At 34.9% G+C, this 22,127-nt stretch overlaps 1 protein-coding gene across 1 annotated transcript in view; it reads left to right on the forward strand.

Annotated features, from left to right (window-relative positions):
* LOC150101162 (signal peptide peptidase-like 2B) overlaps positions 1-22,127 on the forward strand; it is a 183,884-nt gene that overhangs the window by 111,563 nt on the left and 50,194 nt on the right. The window contains exons 9-12 of the mRNA XM_090401377.1: positions 11,289-11,370; positions 11,480-11,554; positions 11,725-11,778; positions 21,019-21,118. Of these exons, the coding sequence (XP_090257503.1) occupies positions 11,289-11,370; positions 11,480-11,554; positions 11,725-11,778; positions 21,019-21,118 (311 nt within the window). The remainder of the gene's footprint in view (positions 1-11,288; positions 11,371-11,479; positions 11,555-11,724; positions 11,779-21,018; positions 21,119-22,127) is intronic.

The raw sequence follows: 22,127 nt of genomic DNA on the forward strand, positions 1-22,127 counted from the left end.
AGGATACCAGTAGATGGAAATTTTTCATTTTATGAAGGATGGGGAGAAGGCATCCATGGAAGTTTGAAAGTTGAGAATGAATGCAGTAAAGAAAGCTGTGAGAGCTAGATTTTTCTCAAAGAGTAGTGCATGACTGGAATGCCTTGCCGTTGGAGGTTTTGTGTGCAGATAAGTGTGAATTAATTCAAGAGAAGGTAAGACATGGTGTGAGTGATTTGTGGCCTACCTGGAGGACTCTTGTAATAATAATATTAAATCATATTTTTCTCTTTGCTTTTATTCTGGTTGGCACTTTTATTGCATTGTAACCTTGGATGTTGTAATCTGTATGGATACCTAAATGTTGATTATCACTCATGTTGAGGTTTAATGGAGGAAACACACATCTAGAGATAGATTACTAAGTTTATTTAGCTTAAACTTATTTAATAATGATCTAGACGTATGTTTCATCTATTAAACTTCGACAGTAGTTTTGATATTGTAATTATTTCCAAGAATTATTAAAGGTGTTTTATTGTTAAAGCAGTAAGTGTTTGGATAGAGTATCCTATTACTGAGATCCTAATAGGCCTGTGATTGTATGAAGAAAAGGTGTTAGCATTACCAAATTAATATAAATTCCTTAAAGCATTAGGAGGAATTTATTCTCCCACCCTGCCTCCAACTGGGGTGCTCAGATCAAATACTTCAAAGATTTTATTTAAGAAATAAACTGCTATGCTTTCCAAATTTTGCATAAAACCTACTTGTATTATTATTATAATTTAAAGCATAAAATGAATGTGTTCTCATCACATATGGCCCAAATCAAATTCTTATGAATTTAATCTAAGCAAAAAAAAAAAAAAATTACATTTCCCAAATTTAGTATATATAGTCTCTTATTCTAACTTAAAGCATCAAAAGCAAGAATTCTTAACCTAGGATCCATAGATTGATTTCAGGGATCCATGAACTTGGATACATCCTTGTAAACTTTCAAATGCTGGAGGAAGAGCTTTACCAAGATGGAGTTCAGATAGAAAATTCTCTGTCATTTCTTTGAAAAGAGAAATCTGCTAACACTTCATAGTTGTTTCAAAAGTTATTTCTATATTGATAGCACTAAAGTTGAACTCTTGATCCACAATCCTTTTCTTTTATATATAAACTGTAATGATATTGACTTGGGAAAACTTACTACAATTGGAGTTAACTCAAAAAGCCTTGAAGAATTTTGGTGTTCCTTGAATGAAGCCTGTCTTTGCCTTTTAAAGAGGGCTATGGAAGCTTTAATTCCATTTGTGACAATACATCTTTCTGAAATGGGATTTTCAATGCATAATCATTAAAATAAAAAATTGAAATCTATTGGATGTCTAACATGGCATGTGTTGCCTGGTCAAAGACAACTCCACAGTTTAATGTTCTTATTCAAGCTATGTTGCAACAGCCTTCACAATGATATGTCTTTAAAAAATAAAATTTAACTTTTAGCTTGCTGATATTTTAAATGTGTTGTCTTATTATGATATTATTATATCACAGATTTGTTTTTTTTAATATATTTATGACTGTACTTCAATACAGTTATATATGGAGGGGGGGGTGGCTCTAAATATCACACTGAACAATATCCAACATTAGTGCAATATCTATCGTACTTTGCTTTGAACTTATTCATAGTCATGGCACTCACAATAGACTGGCAACCTATTCCATTCATTCACCACTCTCCAAGCAGCAAAAAAACAAAGCTAATCCTGACACCTCTGCTAACAGCACTATTGCTTAATTTGAAAGGATGGCCCATAATTCTCACCACCAGACTTGTCCATGTATTAATCTTGCGAAAACCCTTTAGTAATTTGTGTGTTTCAATAATATCACCCCTTTTCTTCTTTTCAATCAATTTCTGTAACCCACAAATTTTCAATCTCTCCTCATAAGGTTCATTCCATAGACCTGCTACCATCTTGGTCACTCGCCTCTGGATCTTCTTCCTCCTCTCCACCCCACTCCACTCCCAAGAAACCCAGGTGGCGTGTGCATAGTACTTCAGGACAGAGTCTTACCAAGGCTCTATTAAGAGTATAATAACCTGCCTGTCTCTGCTCATCAGTGCATTCTTCAAGCCCGATGAGTTGTTTTAGCCACTTTTACAATATACTATCTAAACTTTAACTCTCTATACACTAACATCCCAGAATCCTTTGCTTCATCAATTTCCTGGAATACAGTTCCATCAATGTGGTACATAGCTTTTCACTCCAAACTCACACTTTGCCACATTAAACTGACATCCATTTTCCTTGCCCATACTGCCAGTCTATCCAAATCATCGTGCAAAATGTTAACATCATCTGTATTAATTATTGCTCTACCCAATTTTTTATCATCAGCAAACCACTGAATAGTTCCTCTCAGATCATATTCTATATCATTAATGCACAAATTAAGTAATAATAGCCCAAGAACAGAGCCCTGCATCACACCACTAGTTAGAGGCATTGTACTGGATAAACTACTCTTTGATATCTCTCCATCAACCACACTCTTATCCACTTCACCAACTTTATATTCATCATCCATGTGCTGCAATTTATTGATTAGAATTCCATGCAGTATCCTTTCAGAAGCTTTGCACAGTCTCGTAGTATTGGTATAAACCCATTACCTTTATCCAAATCAGATGTCACTGTATTATAAAATATGAGCAATCAGTTCTATCCATTCCTGTATTTCTGCCCCTTGGGTTAGTCCTAAGAGAGCAGAAAGAGGTGCGACTCAGGTTAAACATGGTCAAAGGCACTGTTAATTCCCTATCTCCTTCTCATTAAATTCAAGCTGGGATACCATCTAATCCCAATAGCAGTATTCACATATCAAGGCTCTGAAATATGCTATATACCTCCAGTTCATTTGCCTGTTACCTGGATGATATACTCTTGCAAAGTGTTTACTTAATAATTCTATTTCACCAGATTCGGTTACCTTTTTATCATCGACATTCGTTAAAATCATTCTGCTATAACCATTCTTCATTTTACTTGCAACATACTGAAAGAACTTTGGGATTATCTTTGACCTGCACTGCTAATTTCCCTTCATACTTTGCTTTTGCCTTTCTTATCACACTAGTTACCCTTCTGGCCTAAGCTTTGTGCTGCTCATGTACCTTCTAAGTCACCTTTCTCCTTGAATTCCCTCTGCAAATTGTTCTTTTTTTTGTAGCTCCAGCTTAATGATTGTATTCATCCATTAACTCCCATTTGATTTATTCTCATGACTTTTGGTATGCAATCTGCTATTACTTCCCTCAAACACTTCCCATGCACTATCAACATCCAGTCAGTTCTTGCAGTTTCACGTGGCATGGGACTGATCTAAGAAATCTCCTAAGGTTGTCATACTTACCAACCCTGTAAATCCACATATTCTCCCACTTAACTGAAAATTTCACCTCCCAGGCCAAGACCATATGATCACGTTCACCAGTTTGTAGTAATGTGGTCCTATTGATTATAGACAAATTCTCTGATTCAATTGCTATTTTCAGATCCCTAGTGCATTCCATCACCTGCTGCCACAGGTAATTATTCCTGAGTAACTGCATAAATTCTATATCCTTCCTCCCATTTGTCCTTTCCTTTTTCCAATCTACATTTCCATAGTTGAAGTACCCCCATAATAATTACCATAACATAGATAATATCATTATTATCTGATACCTCCAGAAAGTAAAGGACTCATTGAGGAAGGCGATACACCACCCAAACCAGCTGTCATATCTTTCCTTAAACTCATTCACCCTAGATGCACTTACTGCCTTTAAATGCAGACTTCCACTCATGGCTCTGTGAGGAAAAAAAAAAAAAAACTTAGCTCTTACCCTTTTCTTGACAGTGAACAAACTTTACTTCCATGGATGCCACATGCTCTCTTCCCACCTTCCTTATAATGAAAAGTTTTATCAGACAATATCCTATAACACCCATTCAGAAGTTTACAGACCTCTATCATATCACCCCTCTTTCTCCTGTTAACCAGAGTCTGTAATTCACATTCAATCTGTTCTCATAATCTAAATCCTATAACCCCAGTATAATCTTTGTAACTCTTCTTTACGCCCTTTCCATGGCTCCTTTTTTTGTCTTGGAGCCCAGGGTATCTGCTCACTATTGTGAGCAGATTTGAGGAGGTACCGTCTTATAATGGCTTTATAAAGAGACAAAATGACTTCTTTATCCTTACATTTCAAGATTTGCTTGAACATTGTGCTTATCCTCTGATTTGTATTTGCAGTTTTTGCCATGGGATCTTTGAACCTTAAATTCCTATCCACCATTGTCAAGATCCCTAGCCTCATCAGTTTCATGTAGTATAACCCCATTAATATAGCCATTGTAAATCTCATTATGCCAAAATGCATAACTTTACACTTAATACCATTAAACTGATAGTAATTTTCGTTTGCCCAAATAAATTTCCAGTTTATTCAAATCATTCTGTAAGTATGTAAATATGTTCACATCGAGGCGAGAAGAAATCCTCTTGAACTGACCTTGAACTTCTGGCAAGACAAGATGGGTCACATAATAAATGTGACCCACAGAGTGATTAAAGGATACTCTAACCACTCGGCCAGCCTGGTTGGCCAAGTGGTTCGAGTATCCTCTCTCCAGCCAAAAGGCTGCAGGTTCAAATCCCACCGTGGTTATGGATGTTTGTGATTGTCAGTGAAAATACTAGTGATGGTGATGGGCGGTAGATGGCGTCGGTATGGATGATGATGGTATGTTGTAGTTGGTGGATTGAGTGGTGGAGATGGAGAGGTAGAGCAGTACCCTCTCTCGATGAGTCCTTGTACTCTCTGAAGGTGTCGCGTAATAATAATAACCCAATGAACAGAGGGAAAGATTTGTTTGCAAAATATAACTAGCCGATACCATATACATTAGTGGCTCACTTAACTATTTTCACTTGGCACAGAAACCAACCCATTTATCATGCATAATATTTTTAAAAGCAACTGCTATGTATAAAAATGAAATAAAACATTATGTTTGAGATAATTTTTATAACATGAAGTTGTTTCAAATTATTAGTTTTACATGACAATTCTTCCAAAATTGAAATTGCAAGTCCTATACATTGCAGAATGTGCCCTCCTACCTGAAGCAGAAGGGAAATGTTACAAGGTCAATATACAAAACGACCCAGCATGAACATGTTGAAACACTGTGAAGTTTTATTCTTACTCATCCCTCTCTCTCCACCCCAGAACCCTGGGATAAAATGTAACACTTGAAAATTTTATCTAAACCAAAAAGAAGCTTTGATTAAGAAATGTGACATACAGCTTCCTATATTATAATTTAATGAATTGTGAGACTTTTATACCTACCTCTGCCTGTATACCTGAACCAAATACTTGCAAATTTTATTTAAGCAGAAAGAAATGTAACCACCAGATTTGGGCCACAGCTTTCTCTTCCAACTTAGTATGTTCATGGTAAGGTATGCCTTTCATGTGTGTGTCTCACATCTGACAGGAGCTCATTTGACTCCATAAACATGTCCCTTCTCAAAACAAACTGCTCCTCACTTTTTTTTTTTTTTTTGAAACAAAGCCCTTTGTAAATTTGCACATTCATAACTCAAGTTTATTATTTATTAATATAATATAATATACAATAATAATTTATTGCACCACCTATAATTCAAAAACTGTAAATTATTAGATATTTGACTGTAACAAACTTATTTATATTCATAACTATTCTTTCCCTCAGATGTGCCAGTTGTATGTAAAGATTAATATCTGATTAATGCAGATTGGAATATAAATACCTTTCTACACCTCTAGAAATTTAAAAATACAAACAGTTATAGAATTTCTGATTATCAGTGAATTATATGACTGGAAAGAAAAAAGGTCCTTTCCCTTATAACCTAATATTGTATCTAAATAGCTGGAATATTTTCCTTCTATAGGCTCTCCTTTCAAGACACATTCCCCTCCTCTTCCTCATCTTGGAAGAGGAGATGAATAAGGCTATAAAACATCTCAAGAACAACAAGAGTCCTGGAAATGACAACATAATAGGCAAGATGCTAAAATATGGGGGAGAATCAGTTGTAAAAGAAATACATAAACTATGTAACAAAATATGGAGATCAGGGTATGCCCTTGAAGAGTGGAAAAAATCAGTCTTGGTTCTTCTTCATAAGAAAGGCAGTGCTTTAGAATGTACCAATTACAGAACTATTGCATTAATGAGTCATCTGGGCAAAGTGCTGATGAAAATACTAACAGAATGCCTGAAGGGGAATATGGAGGCACATCTTCCGGATGAGCAAGCCGGATTTCGACAAGATCGAAGTACAGTGCAACAAATACTCGCACTAAGACTAATAGCAGATAAAGCTCGAAGAAAGAACAAAAAGATATATTGCTGTTTCGTAGACTTCCAAAAAGCATTTGATAATATTGACCAAAATATAACATAGGCTGTCTTGGAATTAGGATTCCAAGACAGTGGATTTATTGTTCACACCTATGGTGTGGACAATAAATTGATCCACCTGCTGAAAGATATAAACAGCCAAGCACAAGCAGAAATCAGAATAGCAGGTGAGACTGGAGGTTGGTTTGCCACTAGTCAAGGCACAAGACAAGGGGACCCAATATCACCAATAATCTTCATCACACATCTGGGAAGAACACTAGATAAGATTAAAGAAGAAGGTGGAGGCATTTCAATAAATGGCATGAGAATAAACTACCTCTGCTTTGCAGATGACATCGTCCTGATTGAAGAAGATGCAGTAAGGCTGGAACAGACATTGCAAACACTATACACAGAAGGAAAAAGATATGGACTAAATGTCAACTTTGAAAAAACTAAAACAATGATATTTGGACAACAGGAGTTACTGAACAGAGTTACGATAGACAGATTTCAGCTGGAAAATGTGGAACATTTCACATATCTTGGACCCCAAAAAAGAGAGAAAAATTAGAATAGCCAGAGCAACAACTATTTTAAAAGCCATAGACAAAATATGGAAGAGCCGAGCTATAAAGATGCAAACTAAACTGTGCATTATAGAAACCTGTATCTCCAGCAGCATGCTCTATGGATGTGAGGGCCTGGGTACTCCCTGAGAGAATCTGAAAGGAGAATATTGGAGAAGAAGTGCTATAGAAAAATCTTGAGAATAAGCTGGATACAGAAAGTGAACAATGAGGAAATCTGCAGACGAATACAACCAAAAGAAAACCTGATCCAGAAAATATAATCAAAAGGAATCTACGTCTATTTGGCCATATATGTAGAATGAATGGTGAGAGAAAATTAAAAACGTTGCTGTTTGGAATGATTGAAGGAAAGAACAAAAGAGGAAGACCAAACAGAGAATGGGGTGATGACATCGTCAAATGGTGCGGAAACTCTATACACAAACGGAGTCATCTTGCACAAAATAGAAGGCAATGGAAAAATCATATCAAGATGGCAGCAGATGCCAACAGGCATTGGCCCCATGGTTGTTGATGATGATTTTCATAGCCTTTATCTTTTTATTGCTGATTTTCATACAAAATTTGTTGCAGCAGTCATTCAGTTTAGCTATGGAATTACTTCAGGCTTTACTGGATTTATTTAAGGGTATAATATCATTTGCATCAGGTAAAGAGTCAAATTTATTGTCTTTGAATTGATGTCAAATTTAATGCTACTTTCCATCATATTATGATTAATATAATTGATGAATAACACAGCATGTAATATTCACCCTTGTGTAATGTCTGATTTTATATCAGACCATCTTCGTATACTTCCTTCATTTCCTGCCTGCTGACTTAAATATAGACTGTTATATTGCTTGATTATATAAATGATCCATTTACAATCTGTAATTGTAGTTAGTGTTGAACAGCTTTTCTCTTAGCACCTTGTCATATGCTTTTTTCCCATATCTACAGAACTTAAATACAGATGATTATTAACCCTTGTTATATTCCTGTGCTTTCTCAACTGTTTGTTTTATAGTTAAAATTTACTGACAATGTTTGGCCTGAATCGAGCTTGTTCTTTTCCAAGTTTCCCTTCCACAATTTTCATAATCTTCTCTCAAATATGCTTGCATAAATCTTTCCTGGAGGGATATTCCTCTGTGATCCTCACACTCAGTTTTATTTTCCTTTTTATAGATGGATACTATGACAACTCTACTTCAATCATCTGGAATTGGACCAACAAGGCACCGCAAAATTCAAAGAATGTGCGAAGAGTTCTGAATTTCTGTATTCTAGCAAACAAGTTCACCAGATGCAACTGTAAAATTTTGGCCTCCATATTTGAGCATTTCTTTTCAAATATTATCTTCTTCAACTGCTAATATATACTTCTGATTGCATTCTGCTTGATCGCTGCTAAACTCTCATTTCATTTAGCAGTCTTCTATAGTAATTACTCTAGACATGTAGAATAGAATATATTTAGCTTTTATGTCACCTTTATTGTTCCTGATTACTTTTATAGAGCTCTTTCCTACATTTCTAACCTTTTTACAATAGTCTCCAGAACTTTTTGTCACCTTCCTGATGTTTATTTTCTCTATTCCTGCTAAAGTCTTCCCTTGACTTTTGCTTTACTTTCTTACATTTCTCTCTGTATTCTCTTAGAGCACATTCTGTCTTACCTGTTAAGGACTTTTTCTTATTTTTTTATGACCTCTTTAACTTTTTTGCATTCACCATGGAGTTGTGAATGTCTGTATTCTTGCAAACAAGTTCACCACATTCCTCTTTGGCTGATTCAGTCAATGTTTTCTTTTGTCATTGATTCTTCAAGGGGTTCTTATTTTCACTCATTTTTTTCTTGAATAACTTTCATACAAGAGTTTGCTGAAAAGTTGTGATAATCACCATGAAGGAATTGAGGAAAAACCATGTAACTTGCACATTATTCTACATACTCCCCCACAAAGTGTTATACACTTGTTACAACACTGCTGCATCATTTACAATGAAAAAAAAAATCTTTCCCTTGTTGCACCAACCAGTCCACAGCTGCAAAGATGACTTCATCATCTGTGGTAAATTTTGTTCCTTTCAGGTTTCTTTAAATTTGGGAATAGTTTTTTTTTTTTTTTCATCATGATTATCAAATTCCTATTATGTATCCTCTGGTGTACAGGATGATTATGACAGTACTACATGAAAAAGTTGCACCATTATTAACTTCTGATCAACAATATTTTTCTCCAAATTAATCTGTTATCTGTCAAGATTCCCATATTATCAGATCTTATATTTCTATCTTTTAAGATGATTTTTTACTGTATCCGTCCATCTACATTTTGGTCTCGTCTGGCTCTTTTCCCTGCCGATGTGGAAAGAACACTTGTTTTGCTAAACTTTCCTCTCCCATTCTGTTTAAGTGACCATACCACCTTAGATTAGCTCTACTAACAGATTCTTGAATGCTAACAATGGCAAGTTCTTTCCTAATATCTTATTTTTTAATGTGATACTGCCATTGGTGCCATCTGTTGACTCCATCAATCTTTCTCAGCACTCTCATATCAGAGGTCTCCAGTCTTTAAATCAAGTGTTTTATTTCTAACCCAGCTCTCGGATCCATAAGTTAAAATTAGTTTTAACACTGTATATTGTATTGTAAACATATTGTAAAAATATTGTAAACAGCTAATTTAGTGTTTTAACTAATTTCTTTCTTATTCCATATAAAGTTTTTCAGCTGACTTTCTACCATAACAGCTTTATTAATTCTGTTGTCTATTTCCATATTTAATTTGCCATCTATTGAAGCTGAAGTGTTTTACTTGTTCTGTAGATTCACCTTTCAGGATACAGTTAATGTTTTCAATGTTTCTGCTTATTTTCATTGTATTTGTCTTTTTATTAATGATTTTCATGCCAAATTTATTACAACAGTTATTCAATTTAGTCCAAGAATCTTGAAGAAACAAGGTGTTCTGGAGCTGTACTACAGGTTTCAGCCAGTGTCTTGATTCACTTTAGTGGTGGTTTTGATCCCTTTCTCGCAGAAATGCAACTTGGATACCCCTCCCCAGTACATCATCCCCCACCAAACCATCACTGATACTGAGTGATGACCTCTCTAATCCTGGGTGCTATGCAAACTATACTCAATCATTTTGGCAGTTAAACTTTTCAGTGGTGAAAATCTTCTCATCTTTGAAGAGGATATCTGTGTGTTGTTTGCATACCACCAGCCAGAGAAGTGCCTTTGATTTTATCACCCTCTGCCATGTAAGTTGTGATGTTAAACAGTGTCCAGTAGAACAATGATAGGCTCTCACACTCAGGACATCAGTTAGTACATGTGGCATCGTTCTCTGTGGAACATTCATCTTTCGTGATGACACTTAATGTGTTCTCACAGTGGAGGCATGCCTTCACAGCCCTCACAAGCTGTTGTATCCTAACACAGCATAGTCGACCTGTTCTTTGGCAGTCATATACATCTTCTGTATCATTATAATGGTTAGTAGTCCGATACACAAATATCCTACTTATCCCAAGTGTTTTTAACTTGTTGAAAAGAACAGGTGGCTTCATTCCAACCTTGTGAAGTGCTATTACAGCTACATGGTGTTTGTATACTCTCTCTCTACTGATAACCATGTGAATGTTGGCTGTGCACAGTACCACTAACAGAACCAGGGTTGTGTAATTCTGTGGGCAACGTTGAGGTGTGCAGAAGTTCTAACAATATTTATGCAAGGCTGTGTTATGTAAGTTAGCATCACTAGAAAAAAGTAATTTTAGCAGTTAGATTTTTAATGAAGGATGTATTTAATAATGCATCCTTTCTTTTTATTTGTACTAAAGAGCATTTTTGTCATATTAAAGTATTTAGTGCACAACTGATTTTGAGGGTTTATCATCTAGTTGAAAATCAAAAAATAATGAAACATGAATTGGTTGATAAATGTATCTTAGCAGGAAGAAGTCTCAGAATGGTTACTTCTAGTACTGGTAATCACAAAGGAAATTAGTAAATACGCAGAGGAAATGTGTATCATCCACACAAACTTATTACCAGTCCACAAATAAATTATCTTTTACTCTCCTTTTATGTCCTCTTTAACTACAACCCAGAAATATGGTCTGTACAAAAAGATCACATGCTTGCTCCTCCTTTTTTTCTCAATCATCAGTATAATTTATTTATGGTGAAAATGTTCATAATTTGTAAAAATGTCTAACCTTGATTCTTAATTAGTATATCACTTTTAACTGATTTCAGTTTTTCTTGGGTTCTTCAGGATATCTTGGGAATTGCATTTAGCATTAATATGCTAAAATCTATTAGGCTTCCTAATCTGAAGGTGAGCACATTTGTAATTCTGCACTCTTAGATATTTTTGTACTTATGAAACAAAAATTTGTATTGCAAGATATTTTACAAGTGATAACAATTGCTTCTTTTATTTTTAGATATGCTCGATTCTTCTTGTGCTGCTCTTCTTTTATGACATTTTTTTTGTTTTCATCACTCCATTCCTGACTGCAGTGAGTATATTTTTCTATTAATGATAAACTATTAATTTCTCACTGCTTATCATTATTTATCATTAATACGGTAAATTAGATTTTTAATAAAATAATATGGATATTTTGTTCTTAATTGATAGAAATGCATTGAGCTTGTCATTATTTTAATCCCACTTCTCTTCCTATAGAAAGGAGAAAGTGTGATGGTAGAGGTAGCCACTGGAGGAAAATCGCAAGAACAGGTGCGTTACAGCAAAGCTTTTTCATAAAATTAAAATTTCTTTTTCTAAATTTTTGCTGCTTTTAATATCTGCAGGGTGTTTTTTGTTGTTGTTGTTTTTAAACATTGTATGAATGTTTTTATGGATTAATAATTAATCTGAGTGTTTTAATTGTATGTTTAGTTTATTGTGAAAAATTGTTTCCTGTAGCATGCGTTTGGATTAATTGCACTAGAAAATTAGACTAGTTTATGAGAAAGAGGTGGTGGTCCTACAATTTACCAGAAATGTATGCTTATTAGACAGATTGAGGAATATGAAATGTTGAATGTGAGTTTTTTTTCAAATGAAGGAGCAATTAAGATAACTTGGCAGTGTTAGATCTGAAATGGGCTACCTCACTCTAAATGAGGTTACCCTTCCAGAGTCTAACAGTAAACATAAATTAAATAAGCATACTTATCATTTAGCACAGTGTGACTTTTAAGAACTATGTTTTATAGGCAATAACATCTTGTAAATTAAATTTTGAACTGTTTGAATTGAAGTTAATGTATCTGTATATCAAATGTAACTGTAAGTCACCAAAAAGGGGCAATTGTAAGAGAAATTATTAGTGATATTCTACACGTTAAAGAATGTAAATTATTTGGCAAGATGAGGCAAAGGTCGCCTTAATGCTACAAGAGGAGCGTAAGCACCCGTGGGTGTTACATCTGAGAAAATATCATGATGCATGTATTCCTGGAATTAGAAAGCCCCGTATGAGGATCGGTGAGGTCACCCAGTCGGGGACCAATCGGCAGGACGATAGGAGAAATCAAACTCAGAAAGGTGGCGCTCTTGGGGAGCGTATAAAACCTGCAACATGGAGAAAAACATCCCCGTTTTGTTTGTTCTGGTATTCTCACCGTGTGCTACAAGTGTTCATCATGGTTCAGTTCTTATTTTTAATAGCTGACCTTCGAGAAGCTCCAGCATGGCACTGCCACAGAGCACGACAAGATCGAACGTAGGCCGTCAATGAAAAGAAGCGTTGACGTATCCATAGCAAAGAAACAGCGCCCAATTCAGGAAGAGCACGTGAATCCCACGTGGCGGTAGAATCAAGATAGCCAGAATCTTCACAAAGAAGGAAGGACGAAGAGAAACCGAAACAGTGTAGATAAGTACTTTCAAATGTTCTAGCCCCTTTTAGAGAAATTGACTAACAGTACGGAAAAGAGTGTATTATCAAATATGTGATAAAAGGAAGTATGAAGAATTGAAATTTATGTGAATAACTCTATACCTTTTGGACTGAATTTTAAGAACTATCAGTTTATTAGACTTTTTTGTTGTGATCCACTCGAGGGAAAATATTAATGTGCTAAATGCCTAGCTGACCTAATGAGTTGTAAACTAAAATGTCAATTAAGTTGAGAAAATTGAATTGCAAAGGTTTAGAAATCAATGTTTATTTTAAGAACGAGAGAGAGTGAGAGGAAAATAAGAGTTTAACTTAGTATTAATAATTGTTTTGTTCCTGTATTATATTAAATAATGAATTCATTAAAATTGTCTGATACCGTTCATGCCTGTATTTATGACCATGCTGACTGTCCTTAAGTGAGAAATGAAAAACTGTGATTGTCCTTAAGTGAGAAATGAATTTCGTCACCTGGTGTAAGACCATTCCCTGCTTATGGAGACCTGAAGTGGTGTGAAAAATTTCCATGTTTGGTCTCTAGAGCAGGGTTTCTGTGTTATATAAAAAATTATTAAAAGTAGAAAAAATGTTTAATGTGCACTTGGTATTAATGTATTATAGGTTTACTACATTTTGTGAGGTAGGTTGGAATTGCATTGCAAAAAAAAAAATTATAATGGTAGAATGCAAGATAGTGATAGGGGTGTGTGAAAGAAATGGGGGGGGGATTTTGATGCTGAAATGAATCCTGCACAGTTCCACAGTAGGAGGGACCAGAAGAATGCTTGGTAAATAACAGAGCAGACATACATGTGAATAGGTAAAGGAAGGTTCAAGCAAGCATAAATTGATTTAAAAAAAAAAAAAAGGATAGTTGCCACAATATGACAGGAAGGGGCTGAGCTGCTCAAGAGAAATGGTGTGCAACATAGGGGTAATTTTGGTGGTTGTAAGAATTTCTGTTTACAGGATGGATTACACTTCAATTGTTTTGATGTCTGGTACTTAGAGAAATTATTGTTCACTAAAAGAGTTAATGTGAATAGGCAAGGAAACTAGATGATGTGGGTGGCTGCAGGAAAGTTGATGTGTGTGTCTTAGGTCGAAACTATGTGTTAAAACATATCAAGTGGGAAAGAAAATGATAGTATGATAGGGATGATCCAGTAAATTCAGAACTAGTTTATCAAGAGTTCCCTAAATGCTCACTGACCCAGTATTCAGCTCTCTCTCTCACACACAAATGCCAGAAGCATCAGGAATAAAAGCAAATTCTTTGCATTGGTAGATATAGTGGAACTGAGACCTGGGCGACCAAGGGGGAAAATATTGCTATGGAAATAGGATGTGATGGATTCAGTTTATTCAGGAAGAAAAAAGAAGAAAAAAAAAAGGGGTCAAAGGACAGAGAAGTGGTGCTAATGATTTCAGAGGAATTATATTCAACCAAAATCATATATCATTATATGGTTTTGAAATTTGTTGTACATAAATCGCTTGGTTTCTGCACCAAGTGACTACATTATGAACAGAGATGACTATATATTTTCTGCAACTGAAAATTTGAAATACGGAAACAAAACAATATTTAGTTATTGTATTAGCACTGCAGTAGAACTTCAACTTTATTTTGCTTTCATTTATGCAGTATAGTGTCTTGCGGGGAATAGAGGTGTTTTTCATTCCATTTATCATTAATTATGCTGATTACTGTAATTGTCACTAAATATAAACTAATTGTATCAACTAATACATATATAAAATATATAGACTAATACATAGACTAATTGTATCTAAGTAATACTGAGATACATTTTAGTAATACTATAAACCTTTTTTTTTTTACTTGTGTCTGTGCAGTATGGTATCTGTACGATCTTTGAAAAGAATAATGTAGTGATGAAAAATCCAAAGAAAAATTAATCTGTTTTACAAGAAAAGAATTGCATCTTGTGATCTTTAACAAAACATTACTATATTAGCATAACCAGGATTTATTACTGTGTCAGGGGAAAAAATAACAGAGTTAACTTTGCATTAGGAACCCTCCCTTCCCCAATTTACATATTCAGCACGATAACGAAGTACCACGTGATGTCACCATCACATGTGGCTACTATAAATGGGCACACCTATCCTCTGTACATAATCAGTAAATGTTTGCCAGTAATGGAGAAACATGACGATGTTAAGCCAATTTGACCACAGGCAGATAGTTGGGGCCTGGACAGCAGGTTCCAATATTTTGGAAACAACCTCACTTGTGTTGCTCCCATGCTACTGTATCAAGGGTGTACTAGGACTGGATTAACTGTGAACAGACATCCAGCAGAAGGGCTCACATTGATCAGCCACATGTGGTTGATTCTAGAGGTGTATGTTGGGTGTCATGACTGGTAGCTCAGTAATGACACGCAGCAGTCACACAGCTCACTCGCCACTACAACTGCAGGGCAGTTCAACCCGTTTCCACATGCACCATGTGCTGTACCTTACTTCACCTGGGGTTCACACAGACAGAGACCAACAAAGGTACCCATTATGACAGCCAGACATTGCAAACAGTGCCTCACATGGGCCAAGGAACATTGACAGGTGGAAGAAGGTCATCTGAAGTGATGAGTCCCATTTCCTGCTGCACCAAGCTGATGGCTTGGTTCGCATTTGGTATAAACTGCATGAAGCCCTATGCCCTAGTTACACAGTTAGGGTTCAACAGGCTGGTGGAGGTGGTGTTTTGGTCTGAGGAGCTTTTTCCTGCCATTCCCTAGGTCCGTTGGTTATCATCCCACAAACACTGAATTGTGAACACTACAGGGACCTGTTAACCATCTACATCCATAACTGCAAGGAGTCTACCCCAACTGCAATGCCATCTTTCAGCAGGACAATGCACCTTGTCATCGGGCTCATACAACTACTGAGTGGTTGGAGGAACATGACAACGAATTCGGCACATTGCCTTGGCCCTCAAAGTCCCCTGACTCTAGCCCGATTGAACATGAGTGGGATATGCTAGAACAGGGCGTGAGAACTGCTGATCCTCCTCCACAGAATGAGCGTGAACTGATGGAGTTACTGCAGCGGATATGGATCGAGTTATGCATGGAGGATGTTTGAAACCTTGTGGAATCTGCTCCTAGGCATCTGCGAGCCATGATTGAACAGAGCAGTTAGCTGATGCATTATTAGGTGGGTGTTCCTAATGCAAAGCTAACTCAGTGCATACACACACATATGAACTGGTCATAATAATCATCATTACTGATAAACGAAAATTCTTCTTAGAAAATAAAAGCTAAATGTAAATTAAAAATAAAGAAATACCCATAACCAGCACAACAAATTGTAATTTGCATGCTCTCCCTCAACGTGCATGTAATTCATGCCACTCTTAGTGATCACCAGTATTAGTTAAATGGATATACATCACACCTGTAGTCATTTATTATGTTACCAACATATAAGTGCTGTTTATTATTGGTTGGTTATAAATATTTTGCAAACAAATATCTTTCCTCTCATAAGTTTTTTATGCCCATCATAAATTCAAACATGCATGTTTATAGATTATAGGATGCTGCATAATTGCTTCTATCCTACAACAACTTATTAGGCAAACATATAATAACACAACAGTAAAGTATTAGTAGTTCATTTGCATCTAATGAAAAGTATTTTTATTTACACCCAGGGCTTTTTTTTTTTTCAGCTGGAACGGTTCCTGAAAAGTTTACCGGAACACGTTCCGGCTAAAAAAAAGCCCTGTTTACACCTATTCTTTCCCTACCTCACTCTGTTAATTTAAATATACAAACCAAATATAGGATTCTCTTGAATTATTACTTTCTAATACAGTAGAATCCGCTTATTGTGATTGTGGGTAATATTATCAATCGGCAGTTGTTATCAAAATCAGTCGGTCCCAAAACACACCATTTAAAATGAATTTAAAATAATCCGTCTATTATAATCAAAGTTCCAGCTATTGTTATCAAAATCCTCGAATGTTTAGCCTTTTGCATCTCAGAATTCTAAGAAATAAGGATTAATCAGGAGAAAATTTGACAAAGAACATTTGTCAAAATCTGACCTTTTTTTTTGTTAATCTTCCTTTAATCTTATTCAATATCTTCCAGGCAAATGCAGATGGGTAATCTTAATCTTTCGTAAATCTTAAATCTTCTAGGAAATTTTTTTTTTTTGGGGGGGGGGGGATATAAATACAGTCTAATTGTGATTTTTCGAGTTTATTTTCATTCTCTCTTTCAGTAAGTGAATTTGACTTTAGGTGCTCATTAAAACAGCTTTTAGCATTATGGTGGAAACAAGTAAAAAATGTAAAGATTTATCTTTTCAAGAAAAGCAAAGAATTTTGGAGGGCTATGATAAGTTGCCCCAAAATGAGTCAGGATAGTGAGGCTGTACATTTAAAAATTTCACAACCACTCTTGTGTAAGATCTTAAAAAACAGATCAAACATTGAAACTTCAGCTCTTACTAATGAGAACATGGATCAGGAGAGAGCTCGATCTGGTAAGGATGATCAAGTTGAATCAGCATTAAAAATTTGGTTTAGTAATGTTCGTGAAAAGAATACATCCTCAGTGTTTTAAAGCTGTCAAAAGTTTACCTGTTGACTACTGTTCTAGTGCAAATTGCTTGGATGACTAATGACATTTTCAACAATAGGTTAGTTGAATCTGATCTTAAAGCAAAAAATTGTCTTGTTAGTACACAATTGCACTGCACACACAAACAATTTATCATTAAAGAACATCAAAGTAATTTCTTGCCTTCGAGCACTACATCTTTAATTCTGCCTTGTGACCAAGGCATTATACGAGCTTTTAAAGCTTATTATTGCAAGGAAGTTCGTACTAGAATTATAGCTGGACTTGATTATATAAAAAACCAATCTGATGCAAGTGTAATTGCAAAAAAAGATTTCCCTTATTGATGCATTGCATTTGGTAGCAATGTCATGGAAGCAAGTTTCAGAGAAGACTTGAAAACTGCTTCCAAAAAAGGCGGATTTTTTAACACAAACTCTGGAATTTCTTCTTCCGAGGAATTTGAATATATTACAAATGAAATTTTTGATAAAACCCCAGACAGTATGTCAAAAGAAGAATTTCAAAATTCATTGGATATTGGTAACGTTGAAGTGGCGGCTACAATGACAGTGTTGGAAATATGTCAAGCTGCTTCTGATGAGAACTTTAAACTAATAGAAGAGAGTGAACCTAATACAAGTATAGAAGAACAAATTTTAGAAGCTCCTCCAACCAATGCCCAGGTGCAAGAAGCTCTAAGAATACTTCGTTGTGGTGTGCAACATAGAGTGACAAACTTCGAAAGGCATCATGAGTATGAACAATTTATTCATGAACTACTGTATTCAAAGATACGACAGATCACAATAGATATGTTTTTAAATAAATTTTATGTTGTTGCTTATTAAAAAGTTGTTTATAACAATAAATTAAATTAAATAATGTTCAATAAATTGAAATAAAAAATATAAATAACATTAATGTTATCAGCCGATTATTGTTATCGAAAAGCGACTGTCCCAAAGTGATCACAATAAGCGATGTCTACTATGTATCCTGAGACAAACACTCTTCTCTTATGTGGTTTTGGTTTCAGTTGAAGCACATGCCAGCCTGATATGCAAACAGGAAGTATGAGACAAATTCTTATGTTCCATCCCAAGGTCAAGTACAGTACAAGACATTTTGTCCTTGCCTGGTATGAACATGTTAAAAATGAAACATGGCACAAGTAACATAATGAAAGCTGAATGGTGAGAATTTGTCATCCATGCATGAAGAGATTAGTATGGTCCTAACTGCTCGAAGTCCTGATGACCTGCTTTATATGTTATATAAAAGTAACTAGGGGAAGGCTATATGAAGAACAATAGTTATTCATAGGATGATAGCTTAAGCCTGTCCCATCTATGTCTCATCATTATGAAGAGAATGAGCAAATGGTAATGGAAAAGATAGTGCACCTACACGGAGCTCTTCACAGAAAGGAACAAAAAAGCGTGAGAATAAAGAGCAGATTTTGTATTGTGATTCATTGAGGAGAGTGATGAAATTTTATTTTCCTGGTGCCAAGATGAAGGATGTCAGTGATGCTGTAAGGATGCAGAGAGTGGAGTTGAAAGAGGTGTTTATTTTGACTTGTACAAATGATTTCATAGGTGACAAGTGTGGTATATGAGAAGATGTGGAATAGTTACTAGTACCCCATGTGAAAAAAAAAGAGTGAGAAAGTAAAAGTTGAGTTTTGCCATGATATGATGGAGGACATCCTACTGACAGACAGAGCTATAATCACAAATGAGTCATTGCACAGATTATACAGGAGGAATGGTGTGGATGTGTGGAGTGAGTGTCTTGGAAGGATTTATATAAGACTTGCATTTGAATGGATTTGGTGTCAGAATCTTCTTGAGGGTTAGGAAGTGCACAGTCATGGAAACTAGGATGTTGGGGGGGGGGGGGTTGGAGTTGAGCACGAGTCCGGGCAACTTAGAGGTTAGTGAGTGGGAGAGTGATCAGCCAATTTTAAATATAGCACCCCAAGTTCTTAACTTTAGTGGGTTAATCAACACGAGGTGTAAGGAAGGTGGTGAGATGAAGAGGGCATTTCACTTTATGTATACTAATGCCAGAAGTATTCAAAATAAGGGTGAGGAGTCTTTAGCTTTTTTTAGCTGTTTTTTGTTGTTTACGATGTTTATACGAACTGTTTGATGTTGTTCACTATATTTCTCTGTGTTTTGGTGTTTCACTGTGAATTATATACTGTTTATAAGTATTATTTTATTTTATTGTTGTTAATAATGGCAGAAAAAATTCAAAGTAAGAGTGCTGATGCTTGCTGTAAAAAGATGCATAAACCTATTTCATTATATGCTAGGATTAAAATTATTAAATTTAGATGATGTATTGAACACTGAGATAGGTTGCATGCTAAACATACATGATATTACTGTTGTTACAGGTGTTAAAAGCAAAGATAAAGCCCTTAGTGAAGTGAAAAGTGCTACACAAGTTAGTACTACAGTTATCCATAAACATGACAGTCATTGCTGAAATTGAAAGCCTTTTAATGGTATAGATTAATGACCAAACTACTTGTCATGTTCCCTTAAGCCAAGCTATTCAGATTAAATTTTTTATTTGCGTATCTGACGTAATGCTTTATTTACATTATTTACGCACATATAAGACTGCTTAAAATGTTATTAAACCATTGCATGCATCTACAAGTGAAATAAAACAAAAATACAAGCATTGATTCACTATACAGGGGTGGTCTAATGTCTTAGCTGAGCACAATGAGCAGGGTTGATGAATAAGTTTTTAATAGTGCCTAATGTTTGACAGAGCATATCCGTTTGCTTATGAATCAGTTGGACAAAGAAAGATGAAACTTTGGTGCATTCCCCTATCTAAATAGATTTGATGTGGAACTAAAGTCATTTTCTTTATGGGAAATTGTTCTTCTCACAGCCGTTCCTAGTTATTTTATATGCACATATGTATAACAAAAAAAAAATGTCATTAGGCCTTTTGAGCAGATTGGATCATGCTGTTGTATTCACAAGCAGTTTAATTTTTAATTTTGAAAATGAGTACCCTTGGTACTTGGAAAAAATTTTATGCAACTATAATTCTAATGTAAGTGTTCTCTGCTACTTATTTTTATTTAAATGTCTACTTATGTTTCATTTTGTCAAGAAAAAGATAGCATTTACAACATGTATTAAATATCTTCAACCCTTTTCAAGTACTGGATATTTAATGCAAATTAAAACTGTGGTCTATATAGCCAAAACCTGTACATCAGAATTCAAAAATGTATTTATTGAGGTTCCTTATTTTGTTTTTATTATATATTATGTTTATAATATGCAGTTATCTCTGCCATTGAGGAATGTATGCTTTGTGTTAGGATTTTTATATGTAACTGTCTTTAGTGAAGGATGTGATCAGTTTTTATTCATTTACTTGTTTATTATAACATTTATGAAATATAAATTTCATTTCTAGCTTCCCATGGTTTTACGGGTTCCCCATTTCCAGCTGAATCCATTATCAGTGTGCTATCAACAGTATTCTTTACTGGGATTTGGAGATATTCTAGTCCCTGGTATGAATGTTAGATCATCTGAATGTAATGTTGTTAAATAATGTTATGTTAACATAATCTTATAATTCTTTCTTTTAAGGTTACATGGTGGTCAGCATTCATAGTGAAAAATTTATGGAGACAAACACACGTTGGAGTAATGACTTATAATTAAGAAAATAATACTTGACATTTCGACCTTTGTACTGAGGTCATCATCAGGAAAACATACATATGTACAGGACACAAGCTACATGACAATACACAAAAGTAAGATAAATCTAAATGCTATGTAAATTTAACCTAGTCTTGTGAATACAGTCTAAATTTCATAAGTATTTCACACAAAATTATTACAGATTGACTTACTATAGTAACCACATATACATTTTTATAGAGTGATAGTTTGCTGTAATGAATTTTCTTTAGAATAGCATCATGCCTGTGGGGCTTTGGTCAGGGCTTCAATAAAACTATTTTTCAGTAGTTTTGTTGATCTGGTTTTATAATGGTGTATAGTAAGAGTGAGCTGTATCTGCCATAATAGTTAAAAGGCTAGAAAACATCACATTCTCTAGCCTTCATGCTATGTTTGCATTGTTACACTAGCATTCATCTCTTTAAAGAGAATATTTTTTATTTTTTTGGATTCAAAAAGAAATTAAATGTTCATAAATTTGCATAAATTTTGCTGCTGTTAGCTATCAGTGATAAAAGAAATTATATTGCTGAATTTGGATTTTTTTCCTATCCACCTGTTTTACCTTAATATGTCTTATTTAATGTACAAAATGTTAATTCAATTAGCATCACATCTCTAGGTATGAAAGAATTGTGCTAATTATTGATATGTTGAAAAGTGGAGTTATTGTCACTGTTAGCAAAAGCCTTCTTCTTCTTTTTTTTTTCTTTCTTTTTCTTTTTTTTTTTTTTTTCCTTACAAATTAGAGTACCAGTGGAAAAAATAGATTGAGTTGTTATTCAGGTGATGATGTAAATTCTTGTACTTAAATTAACCAGTATTATTTGG

The sequence above is a fragment of the Typopeltis vanoorti genome, chromosome 12, assembly GCF_054136105.1.
Source record: "Typopeltis vanoorti isolate ZY-2024b chromosome 12, IOZ_Tvanoo_1.0, whole genome shotgun sequence".
NCBI lineage: Eukaryota > Metazoa > Arthropoda > Arachnida > Uropygi > Thelyphonidae > Typopeltis > Typopeltis vanoorti.